The following is a 12924-nucleotide window of genomic DNA, read 5'->3' on the forward strand; positions in this document are numbered from 1 at the left end:
AGGCTAACACCAACTTTCTGGAATGGCCTTCCCAAAGCACTGACCTCAATCCTACTGAAAACGTGTGGACCACACTTAAAAGGCAGGTCTGTGCCAGGTGATCAACCCATTTAAATAAACATTTGTCCAATTCTGCCAGAAAGAGTGGTCAGATATCTATAATGATTACATGTTAACTTCTGATCACAACTGTAGCTTACTTGATAATATTTATGTATAATTGTGAGTAACAGTGCTTCAGTTGTATTAAACAACACATACTGGCAGTATAGGGAAGAGTTAAAAATACTTCTGCCATCAAGAGCTTGTTTCATCCATTTTTGTTCAACTAACATTATTGTTCTTAGAGTGTGGCGATGCAGTCACATGAATCTGAACTACAGCTGGTAAACGTATTGCCAGTGGGCAGTACATGTACAGCATAAACCACATCAGTATGTTTTTGTGCTCCTTTTGACAGAAAACACCTGTATTTCTGTACAAAACTCTCATGAGAGTATACAAGCCCATCACAAAGCATGGATGCATGATGTATTGTGGAAAACAATGGCATCTGGATTTCTTTTAATCAATTGACGTCAGTGGGTTGCGCCTCTGCATCTTTGCCACGTCATACACAAGGGCTAGTGCCAAGCGGAAATGAATGCTGAAGGCAGCCACAGTGTTCAGCTCAATGATGTAGCTCAGCCTCATTCAAAACTATAGTAGAGAAGACCATTGCAGGTTATTTCACTGTGGGGATTCCGTGGGACCATCTCTAGCTGTGTTGGCTTTTACTTGGTAAGTAGCTGCCAGGTGGCTAACTGCTTAGCTAACGCTAAATTTATCATTTGGTATGAAATGTGAGGATACATCTCCGACGCTAACTCGGCTGTATAAGTTTGCTTACATGAAGGTAGCCTCGTGTAGACGTTTAAGAGTATAGGGGAAACACTGTTTACATACGCCTGTATTTTGCCGGGTTAGTTGGCAAAGTATGTTTCAATAACCCAAGTTTCGTTTGGCTAGCTAACGTCACATTAGTTAGCTAAAGCATTGTGGTCGCTGTACTGTAATTTGTTTTAGTGAACGTGGGCAGTTTGCCCTTATTTCTTTGCCGTGCTCAACCGGGAAACGATTACGCTTGTAAAAGTGTAATGTTTTATGGTGCTGCCATGGAAACAAGATTTAGGACGCCCGTGGTAGAAGTGGGAAACTCTGTCGCAGAAAGTCCCAGAGTGACTCCCATCAGCAACAGCGACAGTGTTACCTTCCTCCCTTGCTCTGTAAAGCCCTCTCATATTACATATCCTGGTCAGGCCCCGGGTCCTGTCCTGGAGAACAGATCATGAATGATCAGGAAACGTATCATTATCTGTACGCGGGTGTGTCAGCTAGTTTGTCAACCTCCGAAGCATACCTGTGAACCCTGAGGAAACGTTTTAACAAGTGAAACTGTCAGGTCAAAGTTCTGTATGACCAGAGCACACGCTCTTTCAGTCCAGGCTGATTTTTATGACTTGTATCAATTCATTAGCCAAATAAGTTGGGTACTGCCTTGCCCACATACTTTTTTGGGTGTGTGTCCCTGAACTCATCTCTCTGTGCATGTTTTCCATTCAGAGATTTTGGTATGCTGCTGGACGAGACTCCACTTTTTGAGCCCTCTCTGCTTCGGGAGCTAGACTGGAGCAGCAACACTGCCTCATTCTCTCCCCCAATCTCACCATGCAATCCAGGGGAAGGCCTGGTGCTGAGGCCACTCTGTATGGCAGATTTCAACAGAGGTGAGTCTGTACAGCATAAACCACACCAGTATGTTTTTTTTTCTTGGGGTATAATATGAAACATCTCAGAAATTCCCAGGAGATGGGTTAAAATTCAGAAATTTTCACTAACTCTTTATTCTTTTTCGTTCCAGGATTTTTCAAGGTTTTATCTCAGCTCACCAAGACAGGCGATGTCACACCAGAGCAGTTCACTAGTAAGTCATACTTGCCTTATAAATATTCTAAAAGTGAGATAATTAAGTTTGGAACATAAACTGTTAACTGAGTGTCATTGTGAATGACTAATTTTCAATTTAACACAACTATTGTTGTGTCTTAGACAGCAGATCATATATATTTAAAGAATATCCTAGAAAACAAACTAATTAAAGTATGAGTGATGATTCATAAACACACATTTTGTTTATTTTTTGACAGAGAATTTTGAGCACATGAAGAAGACTGGAGATTACTATGTCATCGTGGTGGAGGACACAAATCTGAGTCAGATCGTGGCCACGGCAACACTGATCACTGAACACAAATTCATCCACTCCTGTGCCAAAGTACAGTATACCCTACACAAATTTGTGTATATTCAAGTACACAACTGTTTGTTTGTTTGTTTTTTTCTCCCCGTGTTTTCCTTATCACCAGTTACGTAAAAAAGTTACTGATTAATGTAGTGGTAATTACAACACTAATATTTAATTATTAACCCAGTATATGGTCATAAACTGGTTAATAATTATTTAATTTATCAAATCAAAATGCGCTCTTATTTCCTTTACTAGGAAAGCTCAGCTTACATTACATAAACATACATATATGTTTATTAATCTTGACAATTAGTAAATTAAAATCGTATTTATTTGTAGAGAGGCCGGGTGGAGGAGGTCGTCGTCAGCGATGTGTGCCGAGGGAAGCAGCTGGGCAAACTGTGAGTCAAGACACGGCTTTGGCTTGTCTTTAATATTTCACATATTGCCCAACATATCAAAAGACAGTTCTATATTTTGAATAGTTTAGATCTTGTGATTTCTGCTTTTAAGACTTTTCACTTCTCTTCTTTATCCCAACAGATTAGTCTCGGCTCTTACTCTTCTCAGCAAAAAACTGAATTGCTATAAAATCACTCTTGAATGTGCACCCAAAAACGTGGCTTTTTACCAGAAGTTTGGCTACTCTGCGTCAGACGAGACCTACATGCAGTGTCGATTTTTTGACTGAGAACAGAAGTTTAAAAAAAAAGAACAATAAAAATCGGTTTTGGGAAAAACGGACTGTATCTTTGCACGCCCGGTGATAATCAGAACTTGCAGAATGTCTTAAGAACTGGAGCTTCCCGTGGATGAGGTTGCTGTTGTGTCACAGCTGAGTCATCCATGAACACTCAAGATTTCAGCACACTCGAGTAAACATTTACAAATGTTCAAGCTCAGTGCAACACAATCCCTTGTCCTTTTGGTAACCGTGGCTACCTCACCAGGGTGGACCTGACATCTCATCATCTAGAAAAGAAAGAAAAATACTATTTTCTTTCTTTAAATTGCTTAAAGTTTTTCTTTTCCATGTACCAGTGAAAGAACAGTTTATATATGTGACTTCCATGCAACTGTAAGTAATGACAGCTATGTGGGAGATCAGGAGGATACCAAATGAAGTTATATTACTTATTATGTAAGTAAAACAATCTACAGGTAACAGACAACTCTACAAGGTAACTTCAAAACCAAATATGCTTTAATTAATTGTAGATTGTGATTGAACTGACAGACGGCTGCCAGAAAACTAAACTTGTTTAGAACAAAAGATTTGTTTTACTTTTTTTTTTGTTTAATCCTACTTGGTGCAAGATGCAGTGTCATATAGATTATGTGTAGCTGGGTAACTAATCAAATTTAAATTACAAGAACTACGATGAAGACTGTTATAAAGTTTCACATTAAGTGAGGAAAAATATTTTGAGGTCCTGGTAAGTTGTTAACATGCTGTTAAGTTTTGATTTAAGTTGCCAAATGGGATTAGCATTTAACGGTTTTTGTAATGGGAAGTGGGTAAAAATGATTTTTCTAAATTAACTCTTATTTAAGCTTTTCTAGTTAAGTTTTATAATTCTTTTATCCTGGAGAGAGGGGGCACATATTTAATGTAATTTATTTCAAAACGTGTAGTCAAATAAAATCATCTTTGGCCTAAGGTCATTTGTTTTTGTTTTTTTATTTCTACAAAAAAGGCAGCTCCATGTTTTAACTAAAGACTTGATTTGAGATATTTGGAGTGTTTTTTCTTTTTGGAGGTCAGGATGGTGGTGGAATTCAAAAACGTTGGTATGCTGTGGTTGAGGTGGTGTCCGATTCCCCAGTGTCTTGAAGTGAAGTCTTTGGGCAAGATGCTGAAATTGGTTGTAGGTGTGGCACTGTCCCACTGTTAGTCCAGTGTTGGAGTGGCAACCTGTCCAAAGGTGCATTTCTCACCCAGTCAGCTGGGATAAATGAAATCAGTTTATCCTCAGTTAAAACTGATTTTGTATCATGAAGAAACAGCCCATACTCTTCTCACTTGAGATTAATGTATCAGGTCTAGTCAATCAGAGGAAATGATACTAAAATGGGGATTTAGCTTCCATCATGCTCTTAATGCAATATTGTTTCAACATTGCTGATGTTTAATTATCGAGCATCACTATAGAGTGACCCACAGTAACTATTGTTGCAGAATCTTAAATGTGACTTATTATTGGCAATCTAATAAAAGCAGTGAAGAGCAGAAATGAGGACGCAGCTGAACAGGACTCAGGACTTTATTAAGCAGTGAGTTTTCTATTCCTTACTATCCCATATTAAGTCTGATATTAGTCCATAACCCTATTACTCCCGAAATAAAGGCGTAGCTATTCCTCTTCTCATGTCCTTAACTGGGAAATATCTTGGCTACTTTCCCTTTTGCCAACTTTCCCCACCTGTTCGTCTACACAAATTCAAGTATCGAAAGTGCATTATTGCAATACTGTCCCGCTGCAAATGCAAAATGCTTTAAATACTATAAAACTGCAAAAAAGAAAAAAAAGTCCCCCATCAGTGCATACAGCTCAAGAAAAAAAAGAAAGAAAGAAATGAGTTATCAAATTGTTCCCAGTCCCCTTGAGTACTCCATGTCTCAGACATGAATAGTTCCTGTCCTGGCCCGATCCCTTCCCCTTAGAAAAAGTTCAAATATTTACATTTTTAATCCCATTAAAAATGAAAAAGAAAGAAAGAAAAGAATCGAGTGCACTCTGCCACACAGCAAACATTATCAGCAAAGCTCATCCGTTCTGTGCAGCTGTGACCTGCATCCCTCCAAAATCTTCATCTTCCTCCAGGCTGCGTTTGCGGCTTCCTATTATAGAAAAGAAAATGAACAATCACAAAACGGCAACACAAAGTCCGTCGCCTATAATCTCCAAACGTGAACACTGTCGCCTGTGGAAAGTGAAATCGCTGGGATTCAGACCAATAAATTATAACTGAGGGAAATTATGAGTCAGTCCTAGAGCTACACATGCCTGAATGTTATGTGTTTAATAGTAATAAAGTCCCAAAGAAAATATGAATGCTATCAGTTGAGAATGAGTCACAATGGAGCTAGTTTTTTTTTTTCCTAATGAAAGCCTTCTTTAAAGTCAAACATCATATCAAGCAGCGTTTTACAAATGAGTAACCCACCATTACCACATCACCAGTTAATGATCCTGAGAAAGTCTGATAATGGATGCCAAAATGGCACAATGGACCCATCGACACTGCTTTGAATTCTCTTTAACATGAAATATTTTTTTATTATTTCCGCTGTGCTAAAGCTGTAACCAAATGCTTTACCTGCATTGGTTTAGTAATAACAAGAAATAATGGGACGTGTGTCTCTTTCCAAAACTGGGTACGTTAAATACAAACCTGGCATCCCAGCTTGTAGTGAGAACGGCCTGTCCAACTGCACCGACATCCTTTTAATGGTCAGTTTGGCTAGGTAGATTGCTTCATATTCCTTTAAAAGCAAATCAAATTTAAATACAGCTGTAAAAATCACAGGAATGACAACAGCTACACAGTCGTGCCTGAAGCTCCGACTGCTTGTCTCTTGGCTGACTTCTTACACGCTCAGTTAATTACTTAATGAAGCTCAAAGACTTTACAGTGGCAGTATTCGTGAGCCCATGCCACAATTTCTGTTTTGAGTTAATGGAGTAAAAAAAAAAAAAAAAATAACTGTGTGATAACACATTTACTTTAATTTGAAAACACAACAAGTACACATGCCAACTAAGTTAGCAAGCCACTTGTGTGGCCAGCCAAGGCAGACTAAAGAGAGATGATATATGGTAGTAAACATGGGAAAATCATTTCTGCAGCCTCGAATGAGAAAACACAAGAAAGCAAAAACAGCAAAATGAACCAGTATAACAACACAGGCTGTAGTGATTCTGTATTTCTTCTGTGTATGCAACTTTTTATCCAATGCCATCATATAAATGTTGCCTTTCTTTCAAAGGAAAATGAAGGGGGCACAGTGAATCTGCTGTAGTAGCAATATTATTAATACAGACCAATTACAGTCATGTGCAGACAGTATGATTATTAGGGTATTAGGGTATTCTAAAAGGTTAAAATATGAGCTTACCTGTAGCTGATGCACAAAGCCCACATTGGGATTAATGCAAAACCTCCTCTCCTGAACATGGCTGAATGCTTCCCTACAGAGTGAAATAGGAAAAACATGAAACCTCTGCAAGCAACAGTGTCTCTACCAGCAACTGCTTCCTGTGCTTCTATCCAGTATATTTATATATTATAACAATTATGCTGAAGTCCACTTACATCCGTGTAATAAAGTCAGCTTAGTTTTACAATGTGCAGAAATTGTAAGCAATACATTGTTGTGAGGAAAAAACACTCACCTGTATTTCATACCGAATGTTTCCATAAGATATGCAATCACTAAGGCAGCACTGAAAGAACAAATAAAAGTAAACTTGGTTACTTAAGTGGTACAAAAGGTGCATCAGTTCATGTAATATATTTCCTTTAAGCCACGTTAGAGAGTTAGATAAAGAAATAATGGACTATTGAAATTGTGGCAGAGCTGGAGCCCACATAAGTTAACTTTGGGCAAGATCCAGGGTAAGTCATGCTAAGGTTGTCCATTAATAATAGGACTTGCATGGACACTCAGGAAGAGCATTATTTAACTTTTAAAGGCATGTCATGATGTCAAGGCAACATAGGTGTATAGTACAGTGAAATGTCTTGAGTCACCCTTCTTTATATTTTGACAGAATAATGGAAAAATCTTTGGGCTTCTTGAAGGACGTGCCAAAGCTCTTTGTTGGATGTTAACTGCCTTTTGTTGGGTTCCATCAAGATGATCTTACACTGCCTCAATAAAACTGAGCACCGGGCTTTGGAGAAGGCCGATCCATGACTGATATTTTTCCACTGTGCGATTTTTTTTTCTGTCCAGGTATATATTTTTACTGCACTGACAATGTGTTTGGAATCATTGACATACTAAAAAAATGAAGATGCTACAAATCAGACACTTTCCAGATGGTATTGCACGACAGCAAATATCAGCTGTGGTAACACCACATACTAGATTTGACAGTTTTACACAATATTCCTTCTTTCCTGTCACAATACGAAAGGGAATTTGTGTCTCTGGCTGGAATTGAACTGCTGACCTTTTGTGTAACCCACTACACTATACAACCACTGCTAGATGGTACTGCATGACAGATGAAAATCTGACAGTATTTTTCTGTGTTCATAATCCCACCAGGGTCCTCGAGACCACTGGCTGAAATACAACCCCAAACCATTACAGAGCCTTCACTGTGTTTCAGAAATGGCTGTAGACACTCGCTTTTGCATTGCTCATCTGACCACCTCCAGAATTTGAACCAAAAATATCAAAATTGGACCTGCTGACACTGATTTTCAGTCCAGTTCTTGTGTAATTTTTCTCTCTTAAAAATTACCTTAAACAAAAAACAAAACAAAAAGAAATTCTTCGGAAATTGATGAGGTTGATCGGCTGGACTAAAAAGGAGTAAAGAAAAGCAGCCAGTTGCCAAAGAGGAAGTTTGAGAGAACTATTTCTCAAATCAAACAAAAAAACGAAGTCAAGATCAGTGGAAGCAAAATAGAACAAAATGAAGGGTTGCTCAAGACTTTCGCAAAACTTTATCTTACATGCAATTTGCTCTGTAAACTGAAAAAATATCACATATAACACTCGCCTAAACAAAAACAGTACATGATCCAATCATATTTTAGAATTTCACAGCTTTGGCAGTACAGTACATGATGCGCTTTAATGCACGAGGTGAAATTACAGCATACAGAACAAATGTAGGCTCACCTTCTTGATATCCCTGCATTACCATGAACCAGTACCTTTCCTGAAAGAGCAAGGAAACAGAAGATTGTTAATAAAATGCCTTACACTGTAGGCAATACAAACGGGAACGGCATGCATCTTTACCTTCTGTTGCTAAGCAGCCATCAATGAATTCTTTAGTCTGTAAAAAGGAAAATTTAATTTTATTGTAAACGCCACACCTTTCAGCAAAAGAGCGCTTTCCCAGACAACACGCCCCACCTCTTTACTCACCATAGGAAAAAAGCGGATTATGTTTTCCACTGGATTGTCAGCAATATCTAACACAAGGTATCTGCAAGAAAACGCATGATGAAATAAAACTCCCTGTTTCAGAAATGTACCAATGTTGCGCAAAGATCACAGAAGCCCTTACTTACCTAAACATGTGAGGGAAATTAGGTTTGATAAAATTGGCTTCAATGTCTTGGCGGACGCACACAATGTGCGTTATGCCATGTCTTTCGAGAATTGGCAGCTAGACATAGAGGAATAAGTAAAATGAGGGTTGAATGCATTCATTTTATTTGTGTCTCCATATCCAAGAGAAATCAATGAAATCAGTCCTCCAGCAACTACCTTGCTTTTCATCGCAGAAGAGTAGGGACCTAAAAACAGTCCTGGTAAAATCTCCTGAATAGAAAAATACAGCAAACATTAACACAACACAGGCACCAACATTTCTTCATCTTTAACAAAGAATTTTATATCTGGACACTGACATTTTACTGTGATCACTAGAAGTTTACACACACTCATCAAGGGCATGAATCGTGGTAATTATGAGCTTTTAATGAGTTCTTGGGATGGTTAAAAAAAACAAACAAAAAGAATTGAGTGAACAAGAATTAATTATAATTGTGGATTTTCCCACTATTCCACACAAAGTCAAAAATATACATACACCCAACTAATCTTTGGTTAAATGTCCCTTATCAAAGTATACCTTGACTGGATGCTTTTGGTAGCCATCATCAAGCTTCTGGTAAATTTTTTCCTGGATATTTGGCTGCTCTTCTTGGCAGAATGCATAGAGTTCATTTAAATTTCCTGGCACGAACTCTGCTTTTAAGCACTTAATTTTACATTAGGTTGAATTTGAGGCTTTGGGAACGCAATTCCAGAAGCTTAAAGTTAGCTTGCTTTATACATTTAACAGCCCTGATGTGTGTTTGAGATCACTGTCCTGCCGGAAAACCCAATGGCGTTGAAGTTTTAACCAGCTAGCTGTTGATGATTCTGAGGGTAATCCTCCTCCTCGATTACTCCATCCACTAACAGTACTACTGGTAGCAAAACAGCCTCAAAGCATGATGCTACAACAACCGTGTTTGACAGCTGGTGCAGTTTTCTTAGGTTTGAAAGCCTCTGCTTTACTTCTGCAAACACACCTCCTGCTATTGTGGCCAGATAGCTAAATCTTTGTTGTCTGTCAATAAAACCCTTCTCCAGGGGGCATTTGGCTTGTCCATGTTGGCAGCAACAAATTGTTCAGTCAAGTTCATGGCAGGCTTGAGCCTTGATGGTTCCTGGGTTAATCCCAAACATCCTAACCAATTTTCTCTCATTTTAGGGTGACAGTTCGGGCAAAAGCAGTGATGAGCAGTTAGACTGGAGCCTCAGGTCATACAGGAGAATCACTTGGGCGATCGCTTTAAAGTCTCTTTGCGCTGGTAAACGACCCCAGCACTGATCACAACGATGAGGGGAAATACCTCCAAAATGCACAAACATTTGACCCAGAGCATACAATTGATTTGCACAAATATAATGTTTTTGATATGCTGCTTAGTGATGGTATTGACTCTGACATTAGTGCTGATGAACACCAAATGAGAATCGTTAAGGAATCTAAATAAGAAGTGAACTCGATGAAGGAACCTGTTCACCCAAGTCATTACAGATGTATGCACCCATGAGGCGTGTATGTAAACATCTGGTCATAAAATGTACACACATCATCAAAGTAGTACCACGACAGCCAAACAAAGTTGTATTAAAGTTTAAACAGTAACTATAATGATTAAAAATACAATTAGCTGCATTGTTCTGTCTCCAGATTAATGTTTTAAGAACTTTAAAGCCGCATTTACCATAGGAATAGACTAAAGACGTTCAACTGTCAAGATTAAACTTGCCACTATAAACAACAGACTCATCCTTACACACCTGCATATCTCGTCTCATCGGATACGCCCAATCCTGGAAAAAAATGGGAATTTGAAACCAAGGTTAAAAGATGTGGCAAGTGTTCCTACCATTAAACGACAGCTGAATGCTAGTTTACTTTATGCACGCTGATTGCTAATGCTAGTAGGCTACTCAGTGCCGAAACGCCGCAAAAGACTAATTAAAAGACAATTTTGAGAATGGCTCTCACATTATCACACATTACATAAACACGTCACCCTCCCAAAAACTACACACACACACACACACACACACACACATATATATATATATCGCCCTCTCTACATTGTTCCCTGCCAGAAAGTAAAACTAGCGTGGAGGCTAGCCCAAATTAGCTGGTCAGACAGACACAGTGGACATGTTGGCTAATACAGGATCTCACCAGAAGGTCCTCCTTGGTATCGGGCAGAGACGGAAACTGAAGTTTGTTCTCCTCGTCCATCCTGCTGACCATTCGGCCACCGCCGGCCCGACTTCGCGCGCGGTATCGATGTTTCCTCGCGGCGGGGTTAGCTGAACAAACGGTACAATTTGTTTTGAGGCTCCACATGCATGTCCGCCATACTGCTCGGTCACATGCGTCACGTGATCCCGAAGGAGCTGGCCGACAGATGCGTGGAGAAACGGAAAAGAGGAAACAGCGTCGCTTAGCGGTCGTTTTGCGAAGCGCAGAGGTCACAGAGGAGCACCCCCAGTGCCACTGTAAAGGGAATATTTAGATTTGTGAACTTAAGGAGTTAAGATGAAGACGTAGTCCGAGATGTAGTCTACGAGCTTCTGCTCACTGCTTATCGAAGGGCCTTTAAAGCTATTCTTTGAATGTGTCTGAACTGGCTAGGCCAGTCCATGACTAATAATCTACGGTAGGTATGATTTTACTGTGATGTCAGTGTGTTTGGGATCATGTCACGACAAAAAATGAATTTCTTGTTGATGAACTTGTTGATGAACTCCAGATGATATTTTCATTGTGGATCAGTATCTGAGAGTATTTTGCTGAGTTTCTAATTCCATTAATTTTGAGAACATTCCCAACAGCACTGGCTGAAATCCACCTCCAAACCAAGACGGAGCCTTCACTGTGTTTCACAGGTGGCTGTAGACACTCACTGTTGTACCGCTCTCCTGACCTGCTCTGTACATACTGATGATAATTTGAACCAAAATTTTAACTCATTCTTCATCCACTGAAGAAATGGGAAGAAATGATTTTTGCTGGTAAGAAAGTGCCCAAAGATACAGTTTAAATTAGATTTTTTTGCTGAGCTGTCTGTTATGCATATACACAGCACTGGTTCATCCCTTGAGTTAGGTGCTATTCTTACGGTCAATGTTAATAGTTGAAAAAAGAGTATCTGAAAATGGTCAGTCTAAAAATTTGTTAAAAAGCAAGCAGGTCCTTCAGTCTTTTATTATTTTCAACCTCTTCCCCCTCCACCATGCACGCCTTGTTAATAGTGACATCAGCAGTGACTGATAATGAGATCTGATAAAGAACAGAGCGCGTGGATAATCTGTAGATGTTTGTTTGGCGTCTCAGATCTGGCATCTGTTTGTTGTTGTCAGACATTGCAGCATTTTGTGATTTTTTTGTTTACTGTCTGGTCCGTGGGTGGGGACAACACTTTCTTCACAGATCAGAGGGGAGATGAGATCTCACCAGTCAACAAAGGCTTGTATGCATGTGCGTGTGTGGGTTTTCTATAAGTGCATATGTTTGTGTGTCTGAATAATGTATCCTAGCTTTGCAGCACCGCTGGTCAGCATGGGTGGTGTAACCAAAAGTTATTTCTTATCAGGTGCAAGGACAGATGTGCCCCCCACTGCTGCTCCTCCACAGTCACAGATACACCTTGAAGAAGAATCTTTGAAGAAAGTCCCTTACATGCACTTCCAGTTAAAACATTTTCCATGTGCATGCATCATCTTCTCTCAGCTTCCGCTTAAAAAATCTTTATCAGCATTTAATGAAAATAAACAGCTAGCGCCAGTGTCTCCCTGTGTGATGATTTCCCTGTGGTGCAGGCATCCTGGTGACAGGGGTTCTTTGATATTTGGCTGCTTCAGGCCAAATCAGCAGCCATGCCAGATTCCTCTGGCAATACGTAGCGGTGGCTAGGGGGGCGGCAGAGCAGGAGTAAGAAAGAAACGAACACTTTATTTTAGTATGAAACTTACATAATAAGGATAACGTTTTGGTCAGTATTTTTATACTGGAAAAGTCCGAAAATTTTTGTTTTTGGATATGTTAATGATTATAGTTGTGCATGTAATGGAAACTGCATATCCTCCTCTGTCACACCAACCATCTGCGTGTCCTCCTTCACGATCCATGAATCTTCTCTGTGGTCGTTCTCTTTCCCTCCTCACTGCTACATATATGTCCACTATCCTTCCTCTGCACGTCCAAACCATGTCGGCCTCGTCTCTCTGACTTTGTCTCCAAACTGCTCAGCCTGAGCTGTCCCTCTGATGTACTCGGTTCTTCCATATAAACTACACTGCCATGCGTTTCAACATAACAAAGAAACGTGTCACACAGTATGAAAAAAATAAAAGTATGTTTCTT

General features: G+C 39.5%; 2 protein-coding genes across 2 annotated transcripts; one reads left to right on the forward strand and one right to left on the reverse strand.

Annotated features, from left to right (window-relative positions):
* Nucleotides 1-604: 604 nt before the first annotated feature.
* gnpnat1 (glucosamine-phosphate N-acetyltransferase 1) lies at nucleotides 605-3948 on the forward strand. Its single transcript, XM_040011191.1, has 6 exons — nucleotides 605-780; nucleotides 1603-1766; nucleotides 1901-1963; nucleotides 2187-2314; nucleotides 2627-2688; nucleotides 2831-3948. The coding sequence occupies exons 2-6, from the start codon at nucleotides 1613-1615 to the stop codon at nucleotides 2976-2978; spliced, it is 555 nt and encodes a 184-aa protein (XP_039867125.1). The 5' UTR covers nucleotides 605-780; nucleotides 1603-1612; the 3' UTR covers nucleotides 2979-3948.
* Nucleotides 3949-4533: 585 nt separating this feature from the next.
* On the reverse strand, nucleotides 4534-11108 carry styx (serine/threonine/tyrosine interacting protein). Its single transcript, XM_040011190.1, has 11 exons — nucleotides 10738-11108; nucleotides 10335-10367; nucleotides 8745-8798; nucleotides 8546-8643; nucleotides 8400-8460; nucleotides 8271-8307; nucleotides 8148-8187; nucleotides 6685-6735; nucleotides 6408-6480; nucleotides 5684-5774; nucleotides 4534-5129 (listed from the first exon to the last, which is right to left on the reverse strand). Exons 1-11 carry the CDS (start codon nucleotides 10903-10905, stop codon nucleotides 5056-5058), a joined length of 780 nt encoding a protein of 259 aa, XP_039867124.1. The 5' UTR covers nucleotides 10906-11108; the 3' UTR covers nucleotides 4534-5055.
* Nucleotides 11109-12924: the final 1816 nt, after the last annotated feature.

Source organism: Simochromis diagramma, unplaced genomic scaffold (assembly GCF_900408965.1).
Source record: "Simochromis diagramma unplaced genomic scaffold, fSimDia1.1 OVJJ01000603.1, whole genome shotgun sequence".
In the NCBI taxonomy this organism is placed as follows: Eukaryota; Metazoa; Chordata; class Actinopteri; order Cichliformes; family Cichlidae; genus Simochromis; species Simochromis diagramma.

Excerpts from the sequence above, each read along its gene's own strand:
- gnpnat1 (XM_040011191.1), top strand. The coding sequence starts at position 1,613 with ATGCTGCTGGACGAGACTCCACTTTTTGAGCCCTCTCTGCTTCGGGAG. Across the intron at positions 2,315-2,626 it reads TCATCCACTCCTGTGCCAAA|AGAGGCCGGGTGGAGGAGGT; the intron begins GTACAGTATACC and ends ATTTATTTGTAG. Across the intron at positions 2,689-2,830 it reads GGGAAGCAGCTGGGCAAACT|ATTAGTCTCGGCTCTTACTC; the intron begins GTGAGTCAAGAC and ends TTATCCCAACAG.
- styx (XM_040011190.1), bottom strand. The coding sequence starts at position 10,905 with ATGTGGAGCCTCAAAACAAATTGTACCGTTTGTTCAGCTAACCCCGCC. Across the intron at positions 8,461-8,545 it reads AATTTCCCTCACATGTTTAG|ATACCTTGTGTTAGATATTG; the intron begins GTAAGTAAGGGC and ends GTTTTCTTGCAG. Across the intron at positions 6,481-6,684 it reads ACATTCGGTATGAAATACAG|GGAAGCATTCAGCCATGTTC; the intron begins GTGAGTGTTTTT and ends TTCACTCTGTAG.